Here is a 26957-nt window from a genome sequence, read left to right as displayed (position 1 = left end):
ATTTTCTCTTTCTGCACCGTAAAAGGGAAAAACAAAACCAAGATATGGGTTTGAATATTTAAAGCAAAGAAACCTTATCATTTAAGCACCATAAGTATTCTGTGAATGTTTCGTTTTACCAGGTGTCCTGCGTTTGAAAATGCACTGGGAGTCTGACAGCGATATCAGGACACAGAGCAGCAAAGCCAGCGCCAAATATTTCTTTAGATTTAAGAACACACAGTGCACTTTAATAAACAACTGAATAATTTTTTTATGTAAATATAATCAATCCTTTTATGTATGCGTGCACATTTAAAGTTCAAGCAAACAATTCATTAAAAAAAATGTAACAAGAGTTTTAAAAACCCTCACAAGGAACTGTCAATGCAAATTGTTAAATAAAACTTACCATTGTGGCTCTGTGATTTGTCAGCTTGTCCAGGTAAAGAAAAATATGCTGAAATGTCCTTTGAGGACTGTGTCTTTTAAATACTGTTTTTGCAGGGACCTTTGGAATCAAACATCAATAAAGGAGCGTTTACTTCATTTACTGGAAGGGGTCAAAGCCCCTTGGGGAAAACAAATAAAAAATATAAAATATGCAAAATAATTTTTTGGGAGGGTTGTTCTGTTAACTCCTTGAGCTCAATTTTGGGTTTGTATGACCTTCAACTATTTGGTGTCTGTGCATGTTTAGAAGTAGGTGTGATTGTTTTAAGATGGTGAGTGTAGAGGTGGGCGGTGTGGACTTGGAATTTTATCAGAATATTTTATATTACTATTGTGATAAAGATAAAAAATGACGATACATGTCTTACTTGTTTTAATGGTATGGCCCTCGGATTACCCTGTTCTATTTATTGGAAAAACAAAAAAACAAAAAACAAAAAAACAGTCCGTTTAATTTGTATTACTTTTTTGTATTTTTAACCAGTTTCCAGCTTTATGATCCACTGCAGTGATCCAGTCCATGTTTTGCGTTACTCTCTGAGGAGCCACATGCAGGGTTGCCATATTGGGTACATTTCAGCTTCTTCTGTCCTGCCTGTTTTCAGTGCGAGGAAAAGGGGGGGAATTGTAGCAGGACAAGGCAACAAACCAGACAACAAAAGGAAGTAAGGGCTTTACGCAGAGTGGTTTTATGTTGCTTGCAACATTTTCATCATATTGTTTAATACAAACCTATTTTTATCTTACTCGGCTCGGAAGCGGTCTGAAGTCATACCGACAAAGATGATCTAATCAGATGAGGAGGTATATTTTACTGAAAGCTCTAGCGACGTCTTACGTATTTGCTTTTAGCTTGCTATGCTAACATCCTTTTGCTAGGCCAACCCACTCCAGCCCTCCGTCCTCAGGGTCTTTAGCCTTTTCAAACTAATAATGTTTTGTATTGTTAAATATTTACTAAAATCAATTATGCGATATGTTCGGTGGGGGTTATCATGATTTATTTAATGTTACACAGAACTCAAATACGTTTACGTGCAGTGACTGAAGCTGTATTTATTATGACAATTGTCTTCTCAATTTGTGTTTTGTTTTACTACTTTAGCCTTTTTGGCTTTTCTAAATCTTAATCCCGCTCACTGCTTCTTGGCGGACGAAGCATTCTCAGATGAACATACTTAGTGGACATTTTTGTAATTTGAGTTTTTATTATTCATGTGTGCTAGAATATTGACACATGAGCATGAATAGCGAAGAAAAATATTCTGGGTCGACAAGATTTCATGTATAATTTTTGAAGCTGTGGATTCAGTGTTTAGTTGTCCTCCACAAATGCAGGCCTGATAGCATGGTAGTTTAAAAAAAATCACATCCATTATAAAGCATAAAGTTAATATAAATAATATATTAGCTAACATACATGTAGCTTTATGCATGCAATAAATACGACGTGTGTGTGTGTGTGTGTGTGTTATATTTTACATGATGCCAATATCGCAACAAAAGGTTCAAAACTAGGACAGCGACTGCACCTTAAAGGCAGAATTTCTGGGTTTATTTACGTTTCTCAACTTTACATTTAAACCTATGGAGTTGAACATTTACTTTAGAAAACTTTTTCTCAAGCTTTGAAACAAATCAAATGTGATTTTGTTGAATAGAAACTTCAGTACTAGACTACATATTATTATTTAGCATATTCGCCAACAAAGTGCTTGGAAACTTGCTAAAAGTAACTTATCTGCTGTTATCTCTTCGTGGGACAATCTCCAGTTGGGTCTGTTCACGTTCACATTATTATAATATGATCTAAATCTCCACTAATTCCTCTATAGTCACCTCTATTTTATTTGTTTCACCTCCAATATGAACAGATGAGGTCTCTTACTTTTTGTAAGATACTTTTTGTGGTTTCAAATTGATGTAATTTGTTTTGTATTGATGTGCTTTTCAGTGTACGTCACATTGAACACTGCCAGTGCAGTTGGGATAAATCAACCAACGTGAGAGGTGAAATCTGTAAACAAGATTTCACCTCTTCCGGCGAGAAGAGCAGTAACGCTGGGCTGGGTAAAATAAGATTGTTGACTCTGAAAAGTCACGGAGGATTTCTCCCTCAGAAGCCATCACAGTGAGGAGAACAGTGCATAACTTTGCAAAACACAAAGTCTGACACTGATTCCTCAGTAGGCAGTAAAACAAGAAAAAAAGTTATTTTCTTATTTCTTCAAGCATCTCTAAATGCTCTCCTGCTCCTCCTTTTCCAGACTCATCTAAACGCCCCACCAGTGGCTGGGGTCTGTTTCGGGCCGGGCGTGGCTCAGGAAGAAGATGCACCGCGGGGATAAGGACTTGCAGTCATCCGCACGCAAGATGGGCACGTCCTTGCTTTTCCAGCTGTCGGCCTACGAACGCGAGCTGGACCTGGTGTTTCTGGACCACAGCTACGCCAAACCGTGGAACGCTCACCCCGATGCCAGCAGCGCTCGGCCCACAAGAACGCTGTTTGTGACGCCGCGTCGTCAACCTGAGGCTTTATCGTGAGTATAAAAACAGTTTTTAAGTGTTCTAAGGAAACAGACGCGTGGCTACTTTTTTCGTTTTACTCTAAAGGGCGGATCATTCCTAAACAGTTCCTTGTACGATTCCTTTGTTGTTTTCTCCCGCACAGAGACTCTGATTCCCTAATAGATGTGGAAACGGTCACGCCAACACCTGTTCCTCTGTATGACAACCAGAAGGCTCTGAGTGTGATGAAGGAGTGCGAGAGGCATGTCCTGTTTGCTCGAACAGCCGCCGACGGCCCCCCACCTCCAGATGACTGGGAGGAACATATAAACAAGTAACCAGACATGCTTACTGATCACTTCTACTGCATTATTTGAAGCTCATAAGTCTGACACACGTATCAGCAGGTCAGTGTTTTGAGATGGTTTTTCCTTTTCAGGACGGGCTGGTCAGTGACCCAGAACAAGTTGTTCAACAAAGTCCTTAAAGCTCTACAGGGAGAAAGACTGGCACGACTGGCCAATGAAAATGTAACTTTTTTTTTTTTTTTTTTGCTGCTGTTTTTCTTAGTTTTCAACTCTAGGCGGTTAATATGTGTGGAACGCATCAAAATGTTTGTTTTTCTTTTCTTTTTCTTTCTGTGCTTGAATATTTTAATCGCCTTCAGTTTTCTGTGAGTAAAAGTTGATACGTTTTTCTGGATTTGGTATTTAGACGAAAGGCCCCGCAGTGTCGCACTTGATCAGTAACGACACGTTTTTTTTCTTCATCCGTGTATTTCAGGCTTCCAACGAGCCCATTCTGCGGAGGATAGCTGTAGACAAGTGTGCCAGGAAGGTGCGGCACGCGCTCGCCAGCGTGAACTGGGAAACCAAGCTGACGCAGTGGCTGCACACCACGCTGATCGAGTCGCTGAGCCTCCCCATGCTCGCTGCTTACCTGGATGTGCTGCAGACTTTAAAAAGCAAGGTATGATTTAGTCACTGAACGAACACCGGGAGCCGGTGCATGTAATATTTCATTACCTTGCTTGATCAGGGAGCTAAATTTTGATTTGTCTGTTTATGCGAAGCTGCCGACGCTCATCGACAGAATGCTGCTGCCGTCTGCAAAGACTGGAGCTCCGAGTGCGGAGGCTTTGTCTCTGCTGCTGAAGCGTCCCTGGGATCCTGCCATTGGGGTTCTGTCGCAGAACAAACCGGTAAAAACCACGACTAATGACAAAGTGGTTATTGGATGTGTTTCTTTTTTTGTTGTTGTTGTTGTGGTCAAATCTTGAATAAATGACAACAAAGTTTTTCCTGTGCTTGTTGTGTCAGAAATCTTCTAGCAGCGGCTTTTCATTTATTTATTATTGTTATTGCATATTTACCCTACATCACACAGCCCTGGTTTAAACTTGAATGTATTTTACTACAATTTTGTATGGAAAAAACTAATTAAAAAAAAACTAACGTTTGACTAAGACTGCGAGACGCAGCGTGTTGCTCAGATAGATGCGACTCGATCCACTCTCCTTCCATCTGTATGTTGCAGTGCAAGCTTCCTGGCTCTCCTCTGATTCTCATCGCGCCGTCCAGCCCAACAAATCCGGCTCTCTCCACCTCGCGGAGGATGAGGTTTTGGCAGTCGCAGCTCTCCTGCCTGGGAAAGGTCGAAAAGCTCCCTTTGTTCTAGTTTTCCATTTGGAATGGAAGTCACTTCACTTTCCTTGCAGGTAGAAGTTTTAATGAGTGCTGTTTTTACTGCAGGTCATCCCGGTGCACACTCATGTGAACAGTGGGGCCAATATTGGAATCACACAGTGTTTGGAGCACATGCTGGGGACGGTCAGAGCCAAAGTCATGGAGGTGTGTCTTTATATATGTGTTTATCACTGTGTGCTTGCTTCCTAAGGGTGTTTTTAAGATGTACATTAAAAATAATTATGACTATAAAAATATCATCTAAAGAAGTTGTTGTTTTTTTTTGTTTGTAAATATTATGACTAGCCTAACAAAATCCTTGTATTTATCGATTAAAATCTATGGCTCTAAAACCAGGATAAGAATGATTTGGCAGTTCACCAAGTGTGCAGATCCACATATGTTGTAAAATGTTTGTAGTGACATTATTTCGTAAACTTTGTCCGACAGGTTCACAGTCACTTCCCACACAAGCCCATCATCCTGGTCGGCTGGAACGCCGGTGCGCTTATCGCTTGTCATGTAAGAGTTGGATAATATTATCACAATCACGCGTCATCACATGGAAATTTGTGTTTTTTTTATTTTTTCTAAATAAAAACACGAATCCATTTTTCTGCCAGGTGTCCCTCATGGAGTATCTGACGGCCGTCGTGTGTCTCGGCTTTCCGCTCCTAACGGTCAACGGGCCCAGAGGGGTGAGACCTCAGCTGTCCTCCTACTCGCTGTTAGAAAGTGTGACCTTCAGCTTGAATTCGGGTCTGTGATGAGCCGCTGGCGTGTCGCTGGTTTGCAGGACGTGGACGACCCGCTGCTGGACATGAAGACCCCCGTGTTGTTTGTGGTTGGGCAGAATGCGCTGCAGTGCACCACAGACGGCATGGAGGAGTTCAGAGAGAAGCTGAGGGCCGACAACAGCTTGGTGGTGGTCGGAGGAGCAGACGACAACCTCAGGTCGGTCGCCGCCCTGATCAAGGTTTAAACTGGTGCAGGAGCCGGTTTAAAAGCTTACTGGTCCTGTTGCACCTCCAGAGGCAGCTTGACGCCTCTTCGTTAGCTAACTTTAAATTCTCTCTCTGTTATATTCTGAGCTTGGAGAATCAGAATGCGGGGAGACGGTGGTATCACTGCACGACTCTTTGACCAAACATGCAGCTGTTGACGTGAAGACATACCAGCATGAAGAGATTTTTATTTTTAAAGAAGATTTTTCAAGCACTTTCTGTCATTTTTGTTAAATGTGGGCGTCTCCTGCTGTGAAACTCCATATTGCATCGACACGCACACCTGGAATATATTAGTCCAGACCGCTGGGATATTAATATTGCACACACTGATGGTGGTGTTGCAATATTTTTTGCAGGTCTACTTTTTGTCTGCTGTTTATCTGTTATTTATCGCTTTGTTATTGAACGTATGTGGTCTTTTATCACCATCTGTCAAGAACAACATGTTATTTATTAATCTATGTAATCTTGAAAAGTCTGGAAAATGAAAGAGTTCCCAGAGTTTCACATTTAATTTACTCTGACCTTTATTGTGTGAAAAGAGGGGCTTTAGCATCGATGAACATTTAGCTGATCATCTTCTTACATGACAACTCATCAGATTTCGCCTGACTCACCGATTGTATTGCTTTCTCAGACGCGCACGTATATTGAAGAATGGGGATTAAAAAGAGGTCACGTCACTTCTATAGGATTTTAAACTGGGCCCCAGTTCATTTTAAATAGGAACATTCTTAGGAATCCGGGTGAATGCTTTATAATCCCAAATAGCTGATCTGGGATCAGGACAAGGTAGCGCCGTAAAGGTGAAGCAAAGCTCTGTGTGTCCGTGAAGGCGAGGCGCTCGCTCGCAGCTTTTCCTTCTAATTTTTGCTCAGCTGGAGCAGCAGCAGCGCTCCAGTCATTGATTTTCGCTGCTGCTTCATTGGGGGGCGTTAATGTGCTGGTTTGTACGCCGTCTCGGCGTGTTGTTGGAACAGGCTTCCCCTGATGTTGCGGTGATTCAGTTGCTCTACGACGCCAACATTCTTGCGTGTAAGCAGCACAGAGCTGGCTCAGTTTGGTCTGTGGATGAATCGCCAAAGAGAACAGAGGCGGCAGAATGGCTTGGGTTTATTTTTCTCTTGCTGAGAAGTCTCAGCTGATGTCTGAATAGAGATTGAGTAAGCCTCACATTGCAGGTTCATGCATGCAAGTTATCAAGCTTTTCTCCACCAAATAAATGTAATTTTTCTTTTTAAAAAAAAAAATAGAATAAAACATCAGTACTTTATATGAGGCAAAGAGACTGTGTGGAGTTAAAGTGGCTGGACCTCAGATGTCACTTTCTGTTTTTGAAAAAAATAAATAAATAAAAAGGTCCATGAATTTCTCCACAGAATCAATTCGGCAAAGATGAAGTCGGAAGGTTTGACGCAGACGATGGTGGACCGCTGCATTCAGGATGAGATAGCTGACTTTCTGTCAGGAGTCCTGACCCGGGCAGAGGGCCACGGTCACGGCTCCGGGGAGATGAGAGACCTGGACACGGAGAAGAAGAAGCGGCCTCGACGGGAGCTTCCCTTTGACGTGGAGAGAGGTCGACCTTCGTCTCCGGCTCTTAGAGTTCCCATTTCACCCTCAGGTTCAGAGGTTTGTTACAATCCTGTGAACATTAAGTTGCACAAATTGGAATTACAAAAATAAATTTGTTTAATGGAAACATTTTTGAACAATTTTGGGGGGGGAAAAACAACTTAAGTTTGAAGTGAACATCTATTTTTTTTGTATCTTAAAGTTTCAAACAGTAAAATGCAGCAGGTCCACCAGACCCACAAGCCAAGATAAATAATTTACAGTTAAACTAGGGAGCACCGTTTTTGGTCACACTTATTCTCCTGCCACAGAAGAGTGTAAAACTTGATAACTAGCTTCAGTGTTCGTCTATATAAAAAAATAAATCCTGGATATTTCACTTGACTCAGAGTTGTGGCACATCTCTTCTGTCATCTCAGGATTTGTCCAGCGTCTGCAGCAGCCCCACTTCCAGCCCCAAACCGAAGACGTCTGGTCTGTCGCCAGCACAAAAGTCCAGCCTGATCACGGCCACGCAGCTCCTCAAGACGCACATGCAGCGCTCTGGCACCGTGCTCACACACAAGCAGGCTCAAGGTTAGCTAATCTCCCAACGCTGGATGCATTAAAAACGCTCTGTAAGCTTTCACATTCCTGGTACCTGAGCATAAACAACCCTCCCTTTTGTTTAAACATTTTTGGAAGTTAATCGCCTCAACTTTGGCTGAACTCTGCGCGAGCAGACGCCGTGGTATGCGAGATGTGAAAACGATTGCAGCGCGTTTTTATCGTGTCACGACATCCGACGGGGGTGAGATGGAACGTGACTGAAATTGCTTTCCTCTCATCCTCTTTGTCTCCTCTCCTTCTGCAACTTTCCTTTCTGGCTTTTTTCCGATTCGTTCCAGCTCAGTTTGCTGCTTTTATGAAACAAAACATGCTTGTGAGGAAAAATCTTCCTCCTGGCACCCCTCCTTGTATTTTTGGTAAGTATCTATCTATCTCTCCTCCTCTCCTCCTCTGTCCTGTCTTCTGGTCTTTTCTCTTCCACTTAGTTCAAATAAAGCGCCAGTTTAAGAGTACAAAAATATGTAGAAATGTACTATAATCAAAAGAGAGGTGAAAATGATCATACTTTGGCTGGCGAGGGAATTAAAACCCTTATTAACTCAGGCTGATTCAGTGCTTCTGTCTTTGTGTATTGATGCTTCTTTGCCCCTGCAGTTCCAGTGACCAGCGATCAGCTGGAAGGCCTGGACAGAGACGAACTACGTCCTCACGGCAAGAGGAGGCAGACACCCAGTCCCACGCCCAGCAAAGCCTCCAAGAGAGCAAAGATTAAAGTTACCATTGTTTCCCAAAGCGAGTCAGCAGGAGGCGCCATCAGCCCTGCTGAAGGTAGAGAATCTGGATAACTTCCATATTTCCACGTATTGTGGTGTTTTGGTTTGTGCTTTGCTGTTGCAGCAAAGTGCCAACTTTTGTGTGTCTTTAATCATGAAAATGATTCATCTCGGGTGACGTGCGCCGCTCCCAGCACTTAGGGAAAGTCTTTGTTTGAAAAATCATCGACTTTAATTCATAAATGTGTAATTTGCGTATTTATTTATTTCACACTTTAAACCCTGAAATGAAATGAAATTTGACATAAAATTTGTGGACACGTTGAAATGGCAAGTTATATATATATATATATATATCAGTTTCTGTTTTTTAAAAAACCTTTATAAATCCTTTTTTATTTAGTTTTTTAATAACCCTTGCCATCATCATTTCAGATTATGATCATCATAACCCTCGCCATCATCATTTCAGATTATGATGATGTTGCTCTGGTGCTCTATCTTTATTTTTGATAGCTTGTGTACTTATTTTTCTATTAAAAAAAAAAGCAAGATTTTATTATTAATTTGCTGATACTTCTCCTGACATCTTATAGTTTGGATAATTCTTTCAGAACATCCAAACTATATATGTTTTTTTTTTTATCTTGGCTCAGAAATTGTTTGGGGATTCAGTGATAAAATCACCAGAAATCCCAGCAACATTCAGATTTCAAGACAAAATGACACGATCCAAAGCTGTTTTGTTGTTCTGCTTTGGTATTGCAATATTACAGAAGCGGAGCAAAGTGCTTCACAAACATGACGGTGTTATATAATTCGCAGAAAGTCAATCTATTGTCTTCATAAATCCATCCGTAGCTGCCTGTCCTGATCTCGGGCTCTGTTTCTCTTCTCCCAGTGGGTGTCTCTGGCAAGCCTCTAACTGTGGCAGTGGGACAGACCGTGCCGGGTGCCAAGGAGCTTTCTGGACTCCTCACAGGCCAGCGGTAAGCTTGCCCGCTCTCACAGGCACAACGTAGAGCTCCTAAAACCCTAAGCGTACCTACGCCCACGTCCACGCCTCCCCCCTGTTGGACGACAATGTGTCTGGTGCAGAGGGGATCGATGAGAGGTGGTACTCAGAATTTCGAGAGCCGAATGACGGCCAAAGCAGCCTTTGCTGGTGTAGCTCCTGAGCAGACTGGTGGTGTGTGTGTCACTGCAGGTCTGGTAGTCTCTCAGAGGTGTCTGGTGCCCTGTCCCCAGGCTCAGGCTCATTCAGCAGCGTGCAGCCTTGCATGGTGTCAGTGTCCTCCACACCAGCCCAGGTGCAAGCTCCAGCTACTGCCCAAGGTATCTCTGTCTTGTCCCGCTTCGCACGCTCAGTTGCACGCAGCTGTGCAAACAGAACGCAGCTCCAGCACACACACACACACACACCGTAATCTGTTGGCCTGGGTCAGAATGCAGTTCTGAACGCTGGATGAGGACAGTGTGTGAGGGGCAACATACTTTAGCAAACATCATCATTGATCACCTCTTGCGCCATTGCTGCTCGCCACCGATCCGAACCTTTCCCCCTGTTTTGGACGTGATTGTCCTCATTTGCGCTTGTCTGTGTTTGTCCACGTGTTCAACCTTTTGGTTTCTGAAAGTATTAATTTGGTCCTAATGTCTGCTTTTAATATTTAACTTGCATATTTGCTGTTTGTGCTTTTATTTCCTCTGCAGCGCCGGCTTCCGCCAGCAGTCTTCTGCAAGGCCTAAGTTTCAGTCTGCAGGAGATCGTTACCAAAGCTCCTAACCTTCCCTCCACAGCAACAAGCACAGGCAGCACTCAGGTACACGAGGAAAGAAACTTTACGCTTTGTACAAATTACAATGATGATGACAAACAAGAGTGTATTGGAATAAAACCGCTGCAGTTGCTGTCAGAAGTTTTGCTTACACTCATTAACATGACTGTTGTATTTATTTCTGGCTTTCAAAGACGCATGTAAACAGTTTTCAGGGGCTACAAGAGACGACAATTAATCGATTACTAAATTAGTTGACCAATATTACTAATTGATTTATCGTGATTGAAACGATTAACTGTTTCAGCCGTAATCTATTGTGAAACCACATTTAGTTTGGGTTGAAATCAGTGTCTAATTGTGTTTAGCTGTGGGTTTGAGGTGAATTTGGAGGTAGTTCTTCACCCGCTTTGGGAAATCCACAGTTAGTACTGGCAACAAAAGCACATGATGCTGCCACCACCGTGCTTTACAGATGGTACAGTGTTCTCAAATTAACTTGAGAATAATTTCCTTTAATCTAAGGAGGAAAGTCTAGGTAACATGACTGAACTAAGAATCCCAAAACATAAAATAAAAACTAAAATTCATCTTTTGTGATGAGTCTTTGAAGCTTAAAGCTTCAAAGACTAGCTTTCCATCAAGCTAATCTCTTACAAAATGTCTGAAAAGACGAGTCCTATTGCACAGATTTTTTTTTTTTTTTTGTCTTTCAGTCCCCTAATCAGATTTGAAATGTTAATATTAAAATGATTCTATGAAGCTGGATTGATGAGGAAAATCTCTCAAAAGTTTTTTTTGTTCCTTTTTCTTCTTTCAGGCAGTTTGTGGAAAATCCCAGGAGGCGATCCTGAGCTCGGTCAGTACCGGCGGCAGCGCTCTGCTCCGGGCAGTTCCCGTGGTCACAACAGGAAGCATCTCGAAAACCACCGCCATCCACCAGCTGCTCACCAACGGCGGACTGGCCAAGCTGGCCAGCAGCTTGCCCGGCTTGGCGCACATCACCAATCAGACCGCTGGTATGTGTCGAACTGCCAAAACCCGACGGCCACGTTGAATGCCCGGGGGCGGAGGGGGGGGGGAGTTCATTCACTCTCTGTTTTAGAAGTAGTTCAGGACATTTTTAGACCAGAGAGGATTACGGCATTGCAGAGACACAGAGGACGGCTCTGTGGATGAGAGTGAAGACGGGTTTACTCGGAAGGAGTCGACCGGTGGAAAGTTTGCAGAGTCGCACGTTCTGCTGACTCTGCGTCACTATCACATTTGGACTCATGTTTATGGAAAAATTGCCTAATTATTTGATTCTGAAGAATTGAATATAAAATTATGTTGGATACGTTTAGTGAATTTATTAAAACATTCAATCCAGCCTGCTGCCATTGTCAAGTCATTTGTTATAATTATCATCGCATGTTTCTTTTGTTTTTGTCTCATTATCTCGCAGCATGCTGTGAATTGTTCCTTCCAATCACCTGAGTTAAATAACATTAACACGTGGCATTATTCAGTTCCTGTGCCTGTTGCAATAAAGACTGAAATCAAACTCATCTGTCCATCGTTTTCCTTTTATTTTGATTTTCCTGTCTTAACCATTTGGGGGTGGGGGAGAAAACACAATTATGTTCTGTATGGAGCACTAGCATGTCTAGGTTGTTATTGTTACAGGGTTTTTATCTGTGTGTTGTTAGGAGGGCAGAAAGCCCCGGCTTCTATAACGGTGACCCTCCGCGGAGCACAGCCGAGTAGCGCAGCAGCGTTCAGCCAAGCAGGTGAAACTGTGACGGCAGCTCAATCAGCTGAGCCCAAGGTGCGTCACTGGAGCCCGGTGAAGCTTTTTAGTTCTTCTGAACACGGCGTGGCTTTGTCTTGCCCTGTGTGTCAGCACGTACAAACCAATTTAGGAACGCAAGTCTGCCTTAAAATGGGGCTGCCAAAGCGTATCGAGGTGAATTTACGACTTGCTCTTGGAAACGGATGACTGAACGCAGGGCAAGACAAAACGTCTACATATGAAATCTCAACTTGGGTTGTTGCAACACATTGCATTAAACTGACACGCAGACGTCTTTGCTCAATTTTTCCTGTGTGCTGCTGGTGAACTTGCGGGGGAAAAAAAGTGTTTCCTTGCTTCCAAAAGACAGAAATAAGGATGTTTGAATCATTTCCAGTCACAAAAACGCTAATGGAGTGCCACTCATCACTCTTGCTCAGAGTGAAAACTCAGTTTTTTACTCCTTAAGGAACAACAAATTCTGCACAAAAAGTACTTAAAAACTGCTACTGAATTTAGTGGGTTTTTTAGTGTAGATCTGCTTCAGTTTGTGTCAGAATCACAATAAATGTTAGTTTTATAAAGATTCTGTAATTTTAACAGCAGCAGAAATTATTTTCAAATATAAAGAATTAGCTGACATGAAATTTTTACTACAGATTTTTCTTTTATTATTGTGAAACCAATATTTTTAACCGACACTTGGTGAGAATCTGTCGGCTCACATAATTGCATCAAGCACTTGAAGGCAAAACGGGGAAGTGAAGTGATTGCTCCTGCAGATTGAACAGAACAGTTTTGTCATTGAACAGAATAGTTTTGTCATTGGGTTTCACTGTGCCCTTCTCACAGCAATGAACCTCTCGGCTCACTGTGTAAGATGATGCCGCGTCAGCGACTGCTCTCTGCCTGCAGCGATGGAGACAACACCCCGCGTCGTGCAGAAAAAAAACAGCTGCCTCGTGTCCTCCAGAGGGGTGTCCCGTTGGGGTGGGAGGAGAGAAGCTTGGGAGTCATGATTGCTGTGTTTGTAGAGGGATTCGAGCTTCAACGCAAGACCTCCTCATTGTGCTTTTAAGTAGGGCATTTTGACAGCAAGATATACGACTTGATCACATGTTATCCTCTCTGGAGAAAATTATATTGTGAGTGTAAGCCACAAAACTACCTGCATTGTGGTAAATTAGCCCTGACAAAGGCAATTGTCAAATAAAAATAAACTAAAATGTTACTTTGACGTTTTTTGCCGAACCCTAGATTATTGTTCTCTCGCAACTTGTTGTAGATGGTTTGAACGTCACAGTTAGAACATTTTGAACATTTTTGTTTGATAACGTTGGTTAAATTTTGGTGTGATATGTTTCAGCATCATTCCTTAAAACATAATGTTCTTTCCGGCTGGCTGCGGAGCCTTGCAAAAATATTTATACCCCTTCAACTATTTAGCATTGGTTATGTGATTCACAAACTTTGATATATCTTGTTGAGATTTTACATGTCAAACCAATCCAGAATAGTTGTGAAGTTTTAGAAAGATTCTTACAAATAGTATAAATGTTTAATTGTGCCATGGTTTTTTTATTCAGTCTCCTTAACACTATTACCGCTGAATAAAATTTGGTGCATCCGGTTTCCTTCAGAGTTCTCCTACTTTAAGATAAAACATACGTGTGATTTTCCAAATTTTATTTAAGAAATTATGAAAATATAATTTTCCTTACACTTTGCTGGTTTATGCTGTTTTGGTCATTAGTTCTCATAAAATCACAGTAAAAGGCATTAAACTGTGCAGTCATAATGTGGCAATTAATAGAATAGTTGTATGGGTATGAATATTTAGACAAGCCTCTGAACATCATGTCAGTATTCATTTTTTGACTGTGTTACGTGGTTTCTCTGATATACCTTCGCATTTGTGCTAAACTAATTTCAAATGTCATTATTTGTTTATAATCACAGATGAAATTGTTAAACATGTTCCTATGGAAAACCCACATAAAACGTTGTTCCACTTAAACCACCATTTAAATTTTATTTGGTTTGTACTGTTTCATTGCTTTCATTTTATTTGGCCTTCTTGTTTGCACTGAACTGGTTTCTTCCCTCTGAGAACATTTGCTTTGCCTGACCAATCTAAACACTTTTTCCTGTGTGTTTAACAAGTAAAGAGACTCTGGTGTTATATTTTGAGGGATGGATACGATTTTGTGTTTACAGAGACTGTATAAATACAACGCACTCATTGCAGCAGACTTCCCGTCTTCAGTTCCACCCAGCAACAGCAATCAGATAAGATAAAGATAAGTGTCTCGTCCTTCTTATGTAAAGCCTCAGAATTTGCTCAAATGTGCAGGAAACTGGTGCCAGACATTAAGAAAAACGTTGTTTACTTTTGCCTCCCCTATCAGCTCCAGTAACTGAGTAAGTAACTGGGTTTCTTAGGAATCCAACATGTTGATATAGGAACTTCTCATAAGTAATTTTTATGTGTTTGGGGATCCATTTAGATGCAGTGTGTTGCAAAAGTATTTTCACCTTTTGACACATTACAACCACAAGCTTCAATGTATTTTACTGGGATTTTGTCTGATAAGTAGCATGGAATGGAAGGAAAGCTATGTAGGAATAAGAGTAGTAGCTGAGTGTAATTGTAATTATAAACATTCGTTATATGCACCATCTATCCTTTAGGGGTAAACCATGGACAGGTTGCCAGTCCATCACAAAGACACACAGGACAGACAAAAGCAATTTCGACAGACCAGTTAACCAATTAGTAATTTAAATAAACCAATTAACCTTTTCGGACTGAGGTAGGAAGTGAAAAAAAATATGCATGAAGGTGGAAAACATACAAGCTTCATTAGCACAGAATAAAGCCAGGTTAGTGTAACAGGCCAAGGTTTTTACAGCTTCTTAGTGGATTAAATAAATAAAAAAACAGCCAACCATGTGTGTAGTATTTGCTATGTCATAAAAGAAACACCAAAAATAAAGGTAGTTGGCAGTAAAGTTGCATAAATTAACAGCATACCTTATTTTTCATAATTCGTCGTTTATTTGTTTTAATAAAACACCAACAGGTGGCGCGCTAATTGCATTCTTCAAAAATGCCTCGAAGGTCAAGCAGTCTGAGCGCGTGCGTGAGGCAGCGTGAGGGACAGCTGGCGCACGTGCGAGGATGAACCTAGTGCGCATCGTGTGCGGAAGTAAACAAGGCAGACGGAGCTGAGTTTAACCAAAACTTTAATTCAAGGACGTGAGACCTTGGAATTGCAACTCTGAGATATTTGACACTTTTAAAAACCAAATGCCGTCAGAGCAAAGCCCATAAATCATTCATTAGCTGGATATAATTTACTTCAGCTTGTTCCTGTTGACCTAAATTAAAGGTTTTCCGAGGCAACCGCTGTTGATGGTTATAAAAATGAGAACCACCGTTATGCGCTCGTCGAGGCTCCCAGATGGACTAAGAAAGTAGCAATAAAAATGCAGCCGGGCATCACCGACTGAAGGAGCTTTTTCATTGCCCCGGTGGAGCTGCTGCTATATCATCAAAGTTTCTCAGGCGGTAACCCGCAGCTCCAGCTGGAGGAGAGAAATCACTGCCCCCAGAGCCAAGAAGACACCGGAGAGAGGGCTGGATTTAAAACCCGCCCCCCGGCGGGATCTCGTTCCCCCCCTGAAAAAAAAGAAGAAAAAAAAACCTCCCATTTTTCTCTCTCACTGTGTCTGTTTCTCACTCACTCTTCTCTCTCTGTCTTTCCCTCTGTCCCTCTCTCTTCCTCTACCTTTATCCCTCGCCTTTCGCCGTCTCCCCCCCACCACAAACATGGATCTCTCGGCGAGGTGTTTGTTTCTTCTATCATGTCTCGGCGTGATATTGGCGATCGATTTGGAGGCGATTGATCCGGGCTACTATGTGGAACCCAGTGCCACATCAGAGGCGATCGACTACAAGGATCCCTGTAAAGCTGGTGAGATTTCGTCCCTCTCTCTGTTTGGTGTTGTACGTTTTTGGCGAGATTTTCCTCATTTGAGAGAAGGTAGAAACATGCCGCTCGCACAGACCGAGCAGGAAAACGCTTTTAGTGGAGATGACAGCAGTGGATGTAGTTTTTAGCAGGATCTCGAGAACATTGTGTGCAATTGTTTTGTGAATGGCATAGTTTCTGCAGTTTGAAATAGTCGGATGAAACCATCGGGAAGGATGAAAACATTTTTTTTTTTTCTGAAAAGAGTTCAAATTTCATCTGCAGAGCCATGAAAAGTTTTTGTTTTCAGTGCTAGTTGAAAAGTTGCTGCTTTATCTCTGAGAAATGTCAAGATCTTCTAGAGTTTACAGTTTATGGTTCTTGATCTGTTTAAAAATCTGGTGATTTCTGGACTTTTATATTAAAACTTCATCTCCCTTTCAAACCCCCACCCCCCTTTTTTCTGGACAAATAGTCTTTTTTTCCCCGCCGCCTGTTTCACACAGCCTCTAAAAAAAGTGGAGGAGGGGAAAAAACAGAGTACAGTGGAGCTTAAATATTATGCACACATAATTCTCTTAGCTCGCACACCACAGTATAAACATGTTTGTCTTCTACTTCCAGCAGACGGACCATTGAATTGTCCTAAAGATACCCGAGATGCCATTGTAAGCTTTTTTCTCTCTCCTTATTTTTTTTTTTGTAATCTGAACTCACTGTCTTGCCAAATCCCTTCGGGGGGAGTTTGAGCAGATTGTGTTTTCCATCTGGTAAAAGTATTCAGGTTACGGATACAGAGAGCTGGCTTCAGTTGAAAATGACCTCTGATGTCCTGGAAGCACTTCCCAGTTGGGAATTAATTTTTTTTTTTTTTTTTATGTGTCAGCTCAGCACATTTCATGCTGCCAACTCGGTTACCCAATTGTTTTGTTTTTTTTTTTCTTCTTCTTTTTTTTAAATCGTTCCTATCTGCCCAAGAACATATGCTGGATGTAAAACTTTTTAGAACTATTGCAACTGTGTGTAAACACGACAAAGGTCAGACTCCAGTTGATCGGTGTGTCATGTTCAAGTCATTAAGTTGTTGCTTCCTGCGTCTACTTTGTTTATGTTGAGTCATCCGAAGATCAGATTCATCGGACACTTGCGCATGATGCTCTCTGTGATGAGTGTTGATTTTTTTTTTTCTTCTCTGATTTAGTTTAGGACTAATTGTTGATGTTCCAACTCTGTGTCTCAGCAGGGACATTCCCACTACACGATCACTAGACGTGACTGCTGTTTACCTTGGCAAGGACTTTATCATCAATTACAGCTCAGTTTGTCCAGACCGTCATTTCGCCATACTGCAGTTGTTTTTCACGGTCTTCCTCAGGGCGCGCCTGCAGGCAGGTGGTTAGAAGATGGTCGCCCATATAAACTTAGTCCGTCCATCTCTTCCGACCCTTGACCGAAGCTCCTCCCGCCTCAGACAGTCTATTTTCCAGCACTCATCCAGAACAGCGTGTGCAAGGTGGCCATTCTTGGATTATTGATTTTTTTTCTTTCCTCTTCTATTTTTCCCATTTGTCTCACCTCGCTGTACTCGGTCTATTTGATCGCTCTCTGTGACTAGGGGTCAGCATTTCATGTTGCAATCCTCCCACTTAGGGAAATGCTACATTCAGGGGAGGTGGGGGACCAGCTTTTCACTAATTGTTGTGTAAATTAGCTGATGCATAAGGATTCAAGTTTGCTCCTGGAATATTTTTAGTTTTTTGCAGTGGCTATTTATCTAAAGTAAGCCATGACTATGAGGAGATGAGATAACCTTGAGTAATACAAAATCTAATGATTTTATTTAAAAAAACAAAACAAAACAAAACAAAAATGCTGCAAAAATAAGGTTACATAATGAACTTCGGGTTATGTGTTCCGTTTATGTATTATTTTGATTTAGTTGCACAAACTTAAATAAAAAAAATATATGGTAGCAGATTTCAAGTATTTATTTTTTCTGAATATTATAACCTTTTGGCATTTTGCTCTTTAGAAACTAACACTGATATGCAGGGGCGACATTAGCTGGTTAAATTAGTCTTTCTATTCAGCAAGCAGTTGGTTACTTTGCATACAACCAGTAGCTTTTAAACATTACCTTAATAATAGTGATTGGTAATTCTCTTTCAGATTCTCGACCATCCTTGTTTTTCAAGAATAGGAATTTTCTCAAACAGCGATTAAAGTGTTGTAGCCTTCTTTCATCCAGCTGACCATCAGTGTACAGCAACACTTGGGGAGGGACAGTGCTGCGTTATTCTACACAGCCAGAAAAAAAACACAGCTCAGCCTGGCACTCAATAGAAACTTCTTGCAATTTTGAAACTGAGATTTAAAACATTCATACATGTGTTGTGGATAGTTAATCCCGTTTTGTCAGACTATAGATTAGAGCTATTCTGTCTTGAACTTTGGGGTCTTCAGCCTTAGAGATCAGGTTTGGAGCTCAGAATAGAGCCTCCGCTCCTCTCTGTCAAAAGGGGATGCTGCTTCTACTCGTTGAAATAAGCTAATTGAATGAAGCTAAGGCAGTTCAGGCCTCTGAATGCCTCCTTGATATTTGATCATAGCACATCTTAATCACCTCTTGGAGATTTTCCAACCAGGTCAGACTGGAAAGAGATGCAGAGGAAGACATGTGTATTTCTGGAGGAACTGTATCTTTTGGAGAAATGAATGAATAAATATGAATTGAGCGGTAAATGGCTAATAATATGGAGAAATGCTAGCTTGTCAGATCAAAGTAGAAAGGATTATATTTCCTAATATTAAAACTACCAACTTGTCATTGCATCTCCATCATGATGGAGAGATGCACTGACTGAAGCAAGCGGAGCATTAAGAGTAAACTTATTGAATCAATGTAGGTCTAAAACCAGTGGAAAATGCCTTGTTTTTTGCTGAATTCACAACTTGGCCGTGTCCCAGGAAGTCATTTAAGACTCTAACAAGGCTCTATTATAGACCCACTCACTTTCACAATTAAAAATGGATGAGAAGCAGACATGCTCGTTGTGTTTTTCTGCTCAGATGATAATCGGCCGGGTCTCGGTGGTTTGACTTAAGTCTCAATTCAAAGCGCAGACATCGTAATATACTTAAGGTTCCAGGCTGGCTGAGCCTGTGCATCGGAGCCTCTGTGCCGCCGTGGCTGGAGCCACAGACAGGTCAACCTCACAATCCCATCCCTCGCTCGTGCAAGGGATTTTTTCTTTTTTTTTTTCCACAAGCCTCAAGCTCTGTTCTCTGATTGGCTAAAGCACTTCACACAGACAGTCATTCACCTTGTGCCAAGGACTTGCAAGGCCAGCCACACTCTGCCATGCCAGCTCAGGTGAGGTGAGTATATGCCATTCATGAGGGATCCTGGCAGGTTCAAGCCTTTCCTTTCAGACAGAACTTATGTCATTCCTACCGCCATTCACTGCTGGTCATAAACGATAAATTTTGTTATCTGTGGAAAGCTTTGATGATTGTTTAAATAGCATGGCTGATACAGGGGAAGTGCACATACACAGACTCTAGGTTCCTGCTTTAGGCTTAAAATATGGCAAAGTGTTTGCTTTCCTCTTTCGAGTCCCAATAAATTTGAAGAAATTCAAAAGGATGAAGTTGCAGGATTAGTGGAAGGGTGTTGTGACCAATTGCAAACCATTCATTTAAAAAGTATTTTAATCTCTCACCTGGCAGTAACATTTTTTCCCCGATTCCACTTTCTCACGAAGAACACTAAATTACAAAAAAACAATTATTTTTTTGCTTTCAGATTAAAAAAAAAACTACCTGCCAGTGTTAAGATATAATTAACCTGTGTTTTCCTGACTTTTCTTTGCTCCTGCATCACAGTAACATGAGCTCAATCATCACAGATATTAAAATAGACCCGAGGATTTGGTATGAAGGGCACTCAGGGTTCATCCAATTGTTCAAATGTATTGTTAACATGCAGAGCTTGAATGCATGGCACTTGAAATGTATTCGCCTATCCAGTATTCCATCCACGCAGCCACTGGTGTATTGCAGTGACAGCTGCGATTTAATCTATTATAAAACTCAAATTTCTATAGTAAGATAAAATATTGTTTTCAAAAACTAGCCAAAGTTATGGAGCTGTGTCTCTCTCCATCGCTGGAAATCTGCACACAAAAGCAAAATCCTGCAGGTTGTGGGACAAAGGTATCTGTGCAAATTAAAACCATCTGAAAAGCATTTTCAAATACATTCTTTGCTCTTTTTGTTTGACAAGTTATAGCTTTTTTGCGCAACTTGAAATGTTTTCTACACGATAATTTCAAAATAAGAAACAGCTGGGTCCAAGCTAACGTTTGAGACAAGAAAGGCTCTGATCTAGGGTTGCTGTTCTTGCAACCCTAGATTGAAAGAAATTGTTAAATTGATTTATTGGGAATATGGAAGAGCCTTAAGCAACTTTTCCATTGTAATTAGTTATTAATTATTCACTATCCACACCGTTAATAACTTCGACTGTCTATAGCAACTTACATTAGCATTTTGCACAATTGCCAGAGAAAGTATCTGTGTTGGCCAATCACCGATCAGGTCTAATGGAGCGTAAAATTGTTCAATTGCGATACATGGCTAATATCTTGGTGCATCTCTTAAAAAAACAAACAAGCAAAAATGAAGTCAACAACAAATAAATAAAAAACTGTGTCCTATACTCAGACAGAAAATCATCCAAATTCCCAAATGCATATTGCTGAGAAAAGCAGAATACCTTTCAGATTAAGGGTAAAGGGAGTTTATGAATAGGGTGGAGCTTTTAATGGGCTAATATAGGGTATGAGTCAAAAGACAGAATTACCTCCATGACATGTCAGCAAGTTTTGCAAAGACCTGCTCATTAAATGTTCATTCCACTCAGGTGTGCTGGAGCGGGGATTCATCCAAAAGTTGCTGCAGACCTCTGGTGGTATTAACATGATGAAGCCTCACCAGTGTCAGGACAAAAAAAAAAAAAAAAGAACCATCCTACTTACTTAAACTGAAATGTTATGCTTTGAAAAGTATGTGATAATTAAAACATAGAAACTGGTGCTTAGTGGAAAAACGTTACAATATTTTCTGATAGAGATGATCGTCTGTCTTGCGCGTCCAGAGATAGACGAGTTGGCGATGTCCACATACCCCACATTCTGTTCCCCAATAGCTTTATGTCTTATGTCCTTATTTAGATCTTTGGGGGAAAAAATGGCAGCTGGAGACAGATGCTGCTTGTTATCCAGCTCCTTCCATCCTGTCAGGCTCTGGCAGGGTGATGGATCTCTGTTCTCCTGGACTGCTGCAGGATTGGGCCTTTAAGCAACACTTAAGCAGATGCTTTTCTTTTATCATGGAATGCAGACTCTGTAGCTGAGCCCAAGCTGAGTGTTGAGGGTTTTTTGTCTTTACATGACAGGACCCCTTCGGGTGATTAGGGAGCTGATCCATCGGCACGGTCTCAGTGCATTAGTTAGAACGATATGTTTGTCGTCAGAGCTAAGCAATAACTAATCTTGCATAACGCTAATACCAAGTCTGGGTGTGGAGCCGAAGTGGCAACAACAGCTTTTGGTGTACTAATTGAAGGGCTTTGAGAATGCCTGCTCAGTGTACTTGTTTGATTCAAAGACCAGATTAAAAATTTACTTTAGATTTGCTCTCTTCCCTCTTAATGCTTTGCAAATATGCACTTGTTAGCTTCATAACCCGTAATTGCGAAACCAGGTTTAGAGGAAAATCTCTAAAAAGGTCATGCTGAATTATTCATCCCTGCAGACGACCTCGGATAGTGTGCGACAAATGATTGGCAGGCTGATGAATCGTTGGCGGGAGTTCGACCGGCAGCGGAATGTATCAGTAATCAGCAGCGGCGGTGAAAATGAGCTGGGGAATCCAATCTGCTAATGGGCTTGATGGAGTGTGAAGTGTTAAAGGTGAGGCAGCCTCTTGCTGTGCGCCCTTTTAACTGAAGCCGCTCTTTATTTTGTCAGATGGAAGCTGCCGTGTGGTGACAGTAGCTCCAGCTGCGGTTGCTGAGGCGTTGGGCTTTATTAGAGAATAATTACTTCACTCTCCAGCTGATGTCTGTGACTTTGCTGGAGCCACTCTCTTCTAATTATACCACAGCTACCTTTTAAAAATGAGCTGTGTGGTTACACAGATTTTCTTTTCTTTTTTTTCTTTTGCTCTCCCGCCTCAAGCTCAAATTGTGGTGTTAGGAAATGTCAAGGTAAGCATTCTTTGCAGAAATAACAGCTGGTGTTGTTTTTACAGAGGAGAGAGGTACCGGCTTAACACGACAGCAGCCCTGCATGAAACAATCCATCATATCCAAGTTAGAGTTGCGTTGCTCCTGAGAAAGTTTGCCTCGAGAAAGTTATGCTTTGCAAGTTTTGTTGTGTGAAAAGTTCACAAAACCTTCAGGTAAGCGGCAAACAAAGACCTCCTGGTGAACCCCTCAAGATCAAATGAGTGATACTCACCCTGTCATCACATGGTAATCACCCAAACGCAATACGCTGTCGGCCTCTATAGGAATTCAAATCGCTGCGTTTGTTTCCAAACATGAGCAGTGAAAGGCGGCGCCATTGCATTGTGATGCATTTAGGGTTTCCGTCGGTTCTGGGAAAATGCCATCCAACTGTCCCCCCCCCTTCCCCCTCCGGGCCCCATAAGCCCTGCCTCCCAAAGGAGCTGCTCATCCAAATATAGGCCGATATTTAGTGTCTATAGCGGCTTAGTATTGATGTTGGTGCAGGTTTCCGCAGCAGATGTCCCGGTGCGTGATTCCCCTGATGGAGATTTATGGGAACGGTCCTGGAGCGTCTGATGGCCCGGAGGTCAAGGAAAGGGCATTACACAAATCAATGGGATTAATATGATTGAGTTCTGATGGGTAATCCTTCTGGCTGTGGTGAAGCAGACGGAGATGAGCGGGATTATGGTGGTTTAGATGAACAAAAATAAAATAAATAAAAACACTGGTGGACTTTGGTTTTGCATAATCTAAATTCCCTCCTCTAAAGAAGAACTTCCACCCTTCTGCTGTTTTCCTAATTACAGTGTACACGTATTATCATTTTTATATCCACAGCTGGTGACATCTACGTGATGAATAATGTTTGGAAAGGGATCCAGCTCTGCACTCTCCTGTGATCACTTGCCATCTGCCACATTAGCTTGGTTATAATCTACGGTGCGACACAGCAGTGTCATTGTGTTTGCGCTTCACGTTATTACACGGCCCCTGTATCTAGTTTATCGCATTTCTCCACAGCCTGGCCTCAATCCCAACCCTGCACCGAGAACAAAAAGATTCCTGAAACCATGTGTCTGTGGATAATTAAAGCCAGGAGACAAGGGGATTAATTCATAATCCCTGTGAGTTTTTTTTTTTGTTGTTTTTTTTTTCCGGAAACCTGCAGCGCCGTCTCTACGACGACCACTGCACCCGGGGGAAATGGGCCCTCAGTGTTAACCGGGCTGTACATTATCACACTTTCTGTTTAAGTTTGCATTCACGTCAGTCTCTTCATCACCGGTAGAACCATTCACCTTGCGGTGAAAGCTTGTGCTTTATTTGGACAGAGCTTGCAAAAGTATTTTATATATGTCCCTTTTATATCCCTTCAATTTCAAATCTCATTCTGTTGTATTACTGTATTTTATGGGGGGGAGGAGTTCATGTGTTAAACCAACACAAAGTGCCACGTAATTGTGAAGGAGAAGTAGTGCATTAATCAAATAAAGAGCCAATGGTGCTAAGGTCGCTGTCGAGGAGCTGCTGAAAGTTAAAATCTAAAGTCTCGTTTGCTGTTTGCCACGAGCCAGTAGGTGATTTTAAAGTGCTTTTAGTGGAGCTACGTTTTCTCATCCTCCATCTCATACTTGGAATACAATTCTGAATAACTTCATTTCTTTTGAAAATTAAAATATGATGACCTAGAAGCCAGAGATGTCATCATACATTAAAGATGTACTCTTTTATATTTTCTTAGCAGTATCTGTTTATTTTGATTGTTTTTGTTTTGGACATCAGAGTGCCAGGGTGACGAGAGATGGAAAATTCATCAATTGGCTTCAATGTAGGCCACTACAGGCTACTCTTAATAAATATGTGATCCAATTTTTTTAAAAGCAGACTGGACTGAGTCAAGTAGTGTACAGAGATAACATGGTGAGGAATTTGATCAGTTCAGACGAGGCCAAACTTAAACTTGTTAGGCTTCACTCAAAATACTGTGTGCCGCAGAAGCAAACGCTCCTAACACACCTTCAGTACAATGACACATGGTGGTGGCAGCATCATGCTGTGGGGATGTTTTTCTTCAGCTGAGACAGAAAAGTTGGTAATCGTTGATGGGAAGATGGATGAAGCTGAAGTTCTATGAGAAAAGCTGAGTGGCTCAGTCAAAGTCCAGACCTAAATCCAATTGGGAATCCGTTGCAAGACTTGAAGATTGCTGTTCACAGATGCTCTCCTTCCAGTCTGACTGAGCTTTCCCAAAGAAATGATAAATAGTTGTGGCTCTGAGTGTGCAAAGCTGGTAGCAAATACTAGCAGCTATAAATGCTATTGAATAATTAATCTATTGAATAATGTGTGATAACACAAATCTCTTAGGGGGAAAAAAAAAACTCCATATGGTTCCTTATTTAATCACTTCATTGAATACTGTTCAACAGTATTTCAGAGACTTCTTCTCTACACGTGCAGCTCTGGTACTCTCTGTTCATTTCAGCTTTTCTTGGAATCAAAATAAAGGACTTTAAGATAAAAAAAAAAAAAAATTCTGCAAGGACCCCATCCGTCCTTTGTAGAATAACATCTGGTAGCTTCTCTATATCAGTTTTTTTTTTTTGCAGATGGCTCTCTATGAGAGCTGGCTGCCTGCAGTCAGGTTTGTCTCTCATATTTGGTCATTTACTGTTCTTTGAACCACTGGACCTCAGGAATTCAGACCTGTCCTCCATACGTGCCCCGTCTTGCGCCTTTTCTTATTGCTGTCATTAACCTCTTATCCTTTCGTTATGCGCTACATCCTATGTAGCTTGCAGGGTGGCTGGAAGTCGTTTGCATTGAACAAAGTTGATTCCAGAAAGTTTTCATCACAATTCTTCGGTTAAAAGGGACTTCAGCCAGATTTTTCTCTCCATTTCATTCTTCCTCTCTTGACGTGGACCATCTGTGTCTCCATGTGCAGATAGTCGAGCACGATTTAGTTCGCAAATGCATGGATTCTAAGGCATTAATCAGTCAGCCCGGGTTTGGAATTGGCCAATTTTCCTAAAATCAGTTGATTGATGTGCGGTAGGTCTGGATTTTTATTTTAGTTTCTGTCTGTTCATTAAACACATCAAAACTCCTACAATTTTCAGTCAGTAAATCCAACAACCAACTGTATTCTAATGTAAAATAAATAAAAGAAAAGGTTAGGGAGAAATTCTCTGACATTTAAATGGGGGATGATTTTGTAATCAATTTGTTTTCAGTTTTGATTCAGGACTTCTCTACTGTTAGCAGAGGCAGCATCTATACTACGAGGCAAGATATTGAATAAAACTAAGACTTCATAGCAGTATCCCTACTAAAAATTAACCAAATACAATAAATTGTCCACATGTGTGTGTTTAGCAGTGGAGAAAGCTTGTGTAAGGGCGACAATATGATTAGAACCACTACCAAAGAGCACCTCATTAACCCAAATTTAATTGCACCCCTGGGTTTTTCTGGCTTTCCGCCAAACTGACCGACCAAACAGGCATGCAGAGGCCTGTCATTTTCCACTTTGCTGCACATCTGCCTTTCCTATTCAGAACCGTGCTGTGGGCAGAGGGGATGTGTCTCTTTCCACCAATTTCTTCCCTGCTAGATGTCATCTCCTTTTTAGAAATGAATCGCCTGCCTCCGCCCTTCCTCCCCTTTCCACGTTCCTAGAGAAAACTCCCCCACCTTCTCAAACCAAACTCCTGCGTACAAACTGAGCCATAAATCCTCAAAACACGCTGCTGTTAAAAGCCTGTAAACTTGAGCACCCGGTCTCTGTGGCGAAGGCTTCTAGCAAAGGAGCGCTTAGTAGGAAATCTAATAGCTCACATTCCTCATAAAGTGGGACTGTTTGGTTATTTTCCACCTCCTTGGCCTAATTAAAGAGCTGCTACCCGTTCAAGGTGCCCCATATTCTTCCAAGGAGGCAGTGTCAGCACGTCATTGTTCCACATAGTGCCGAGAAAAACGATTTCCCCACTTACAGATTTTCTTGGGGTTGTTTCTCCTTAGAAAATGCTTCAGATAATCAAGCATCCTTTTGTTAAATCTTGACCTTACTGTAATGAACCACTTTACTGTGCAGTTTCACTAGCACGGTAAATCAAATCTGATCATTAAATCATTAACTAAAATCTGTTGAATCATCAAGTCACTTAAGTAAAATCCTTGAAACATGAAGTAGGATAAAAGATTTTAAACACACTTCCTGTGGAGTTTCAAGAAAAACTAGTGTTGAAGAAATTCAAGAACTATAAGAAACAAATGCATCAGCGTCTGTCAGTCTGGAAAAAGTCACCAAGCCTTTTCTGTAGCCTTTTGACTCCTGAAGACCATTATCAAGAAACTGTAGGACAGTGGAGAACCTTCTTAGGGGTGTCGACTGACCAAAATTACCCCAAGAACACAATGACGGTTTATTTAGGAAGAACCCAGAACAGCATCTGAAACCATCCAGGCCTCACTTGCCTCAGAAACCATGAAAAAGTCCAGCCATTAGTTTATCACCTTAAGCTCAAGTTATGCTTATTCAGCAGGATGACGATCCGAAGGACTTCAGGAAGTCCATCTCTGGATGGCTCATTAACAGAACA

The 26957-nt window shown here is 41.5% G+C and overlaps 2 protein-coding genes across 8 annotated transcripts in view; both read left to right on the top strand.

Annotated features, from left to right (window-relative positions):
• The first annotated feature begins 1002 nt into the window (after positions 1 to 1002).
• On the top strand, positions 1003 to 14263 carry kansl3 (KAT8 regulatory NSL complex subunit 3). Of its 7 annotated transcripts, XM_016677367.1 has the most exons (23): positions 1057 to 1236; positions 2387 to 2599; positions 2700 to 2972; positions 3104 to 3274; positions 3380 to 3470; positions 3608 to 3613; positions 3724 to 3909; positions 4013 to 4141; positions 4477 to 4593; positions 4692 to 4790; positions 5076 to 5147; positions 5249 to 5323; positions 5422 to 5579; positions 7012 to 7264; positions 7627 to 7783; positions 8095 to 8172; positions 8411 to 8584; positions 9431 to 9518; positions 9737 to 9864; positions 10243 to 10352; positions 11128 to 11326; positions 11999 to 12117; positions 12934 to 14263. In XM_016677367.1, the coding sequence occupies exons 3-23, from the start codon at positions 2764 to 2766 to the stop codon at positions 12937 to 12939; spliced, it is 2625 nt and encodes an 874-aa protein (XP_016532853.1). In that variant the 5' UTR covers positions 1057 to 1236; positions 2387 to 2599; positions 2700 to 2763; the 3' UTR covers positions 12940 to 14263. The 7 variants fall into 7 exon arrangements, with proteins under 7 accessions (XP_016532855.1, XP_016532853.1, XP_016532849.1 ...); XM_016677369.1 differs by lacking the exon at positions 2387 to 2599 and having other exon boundaries at positions 1003 to 1097; XM_016677363.1 differs by lacking the exon at positions 2387 to 2599.
• Positions 14264 to 15221: 958 nt separating this feature from the next.
• bmp1a (bone morphogenetic protein 1a) overlaps positions 15222 to 26957 on the top strand; it is a 38932-nt gene continuing 27196 nt past the window's right edge. The window contains exon 1 of the mRNA XM_007563480.2: positions 15222 to 16058. Coding sequence (XP_007563542.1) covers positions 15914 to 16058 — 145 coding nt within the window. The 5' untranslated portion in view covers positions 15222 to 15913. The remainder of the gene's footprint in view (positions 16059 to 26957) is intronic.

This window comes from Poecilia formosa, unplaced genomic scaffold (assembly GCF_000485575.1).
Source record: "Poecilia formosa unplaced genomic scaffold, Poecilia_formosa-5.1.2 Scaffold5, whole genome shotgun sequence".
Classification (NCBI taxonomy): Eukaryota; Metazoa; Chordata; class Actinopteri; order Cyprinodontiformes; family Poeciliidae; genus Poecilia; species Poecilia formosa.
The sequence above is the reverse complement of the archived record's forward strand: the minus strand, read 5'-3'. Positions and strand labels throughout refer to the sequence as shown.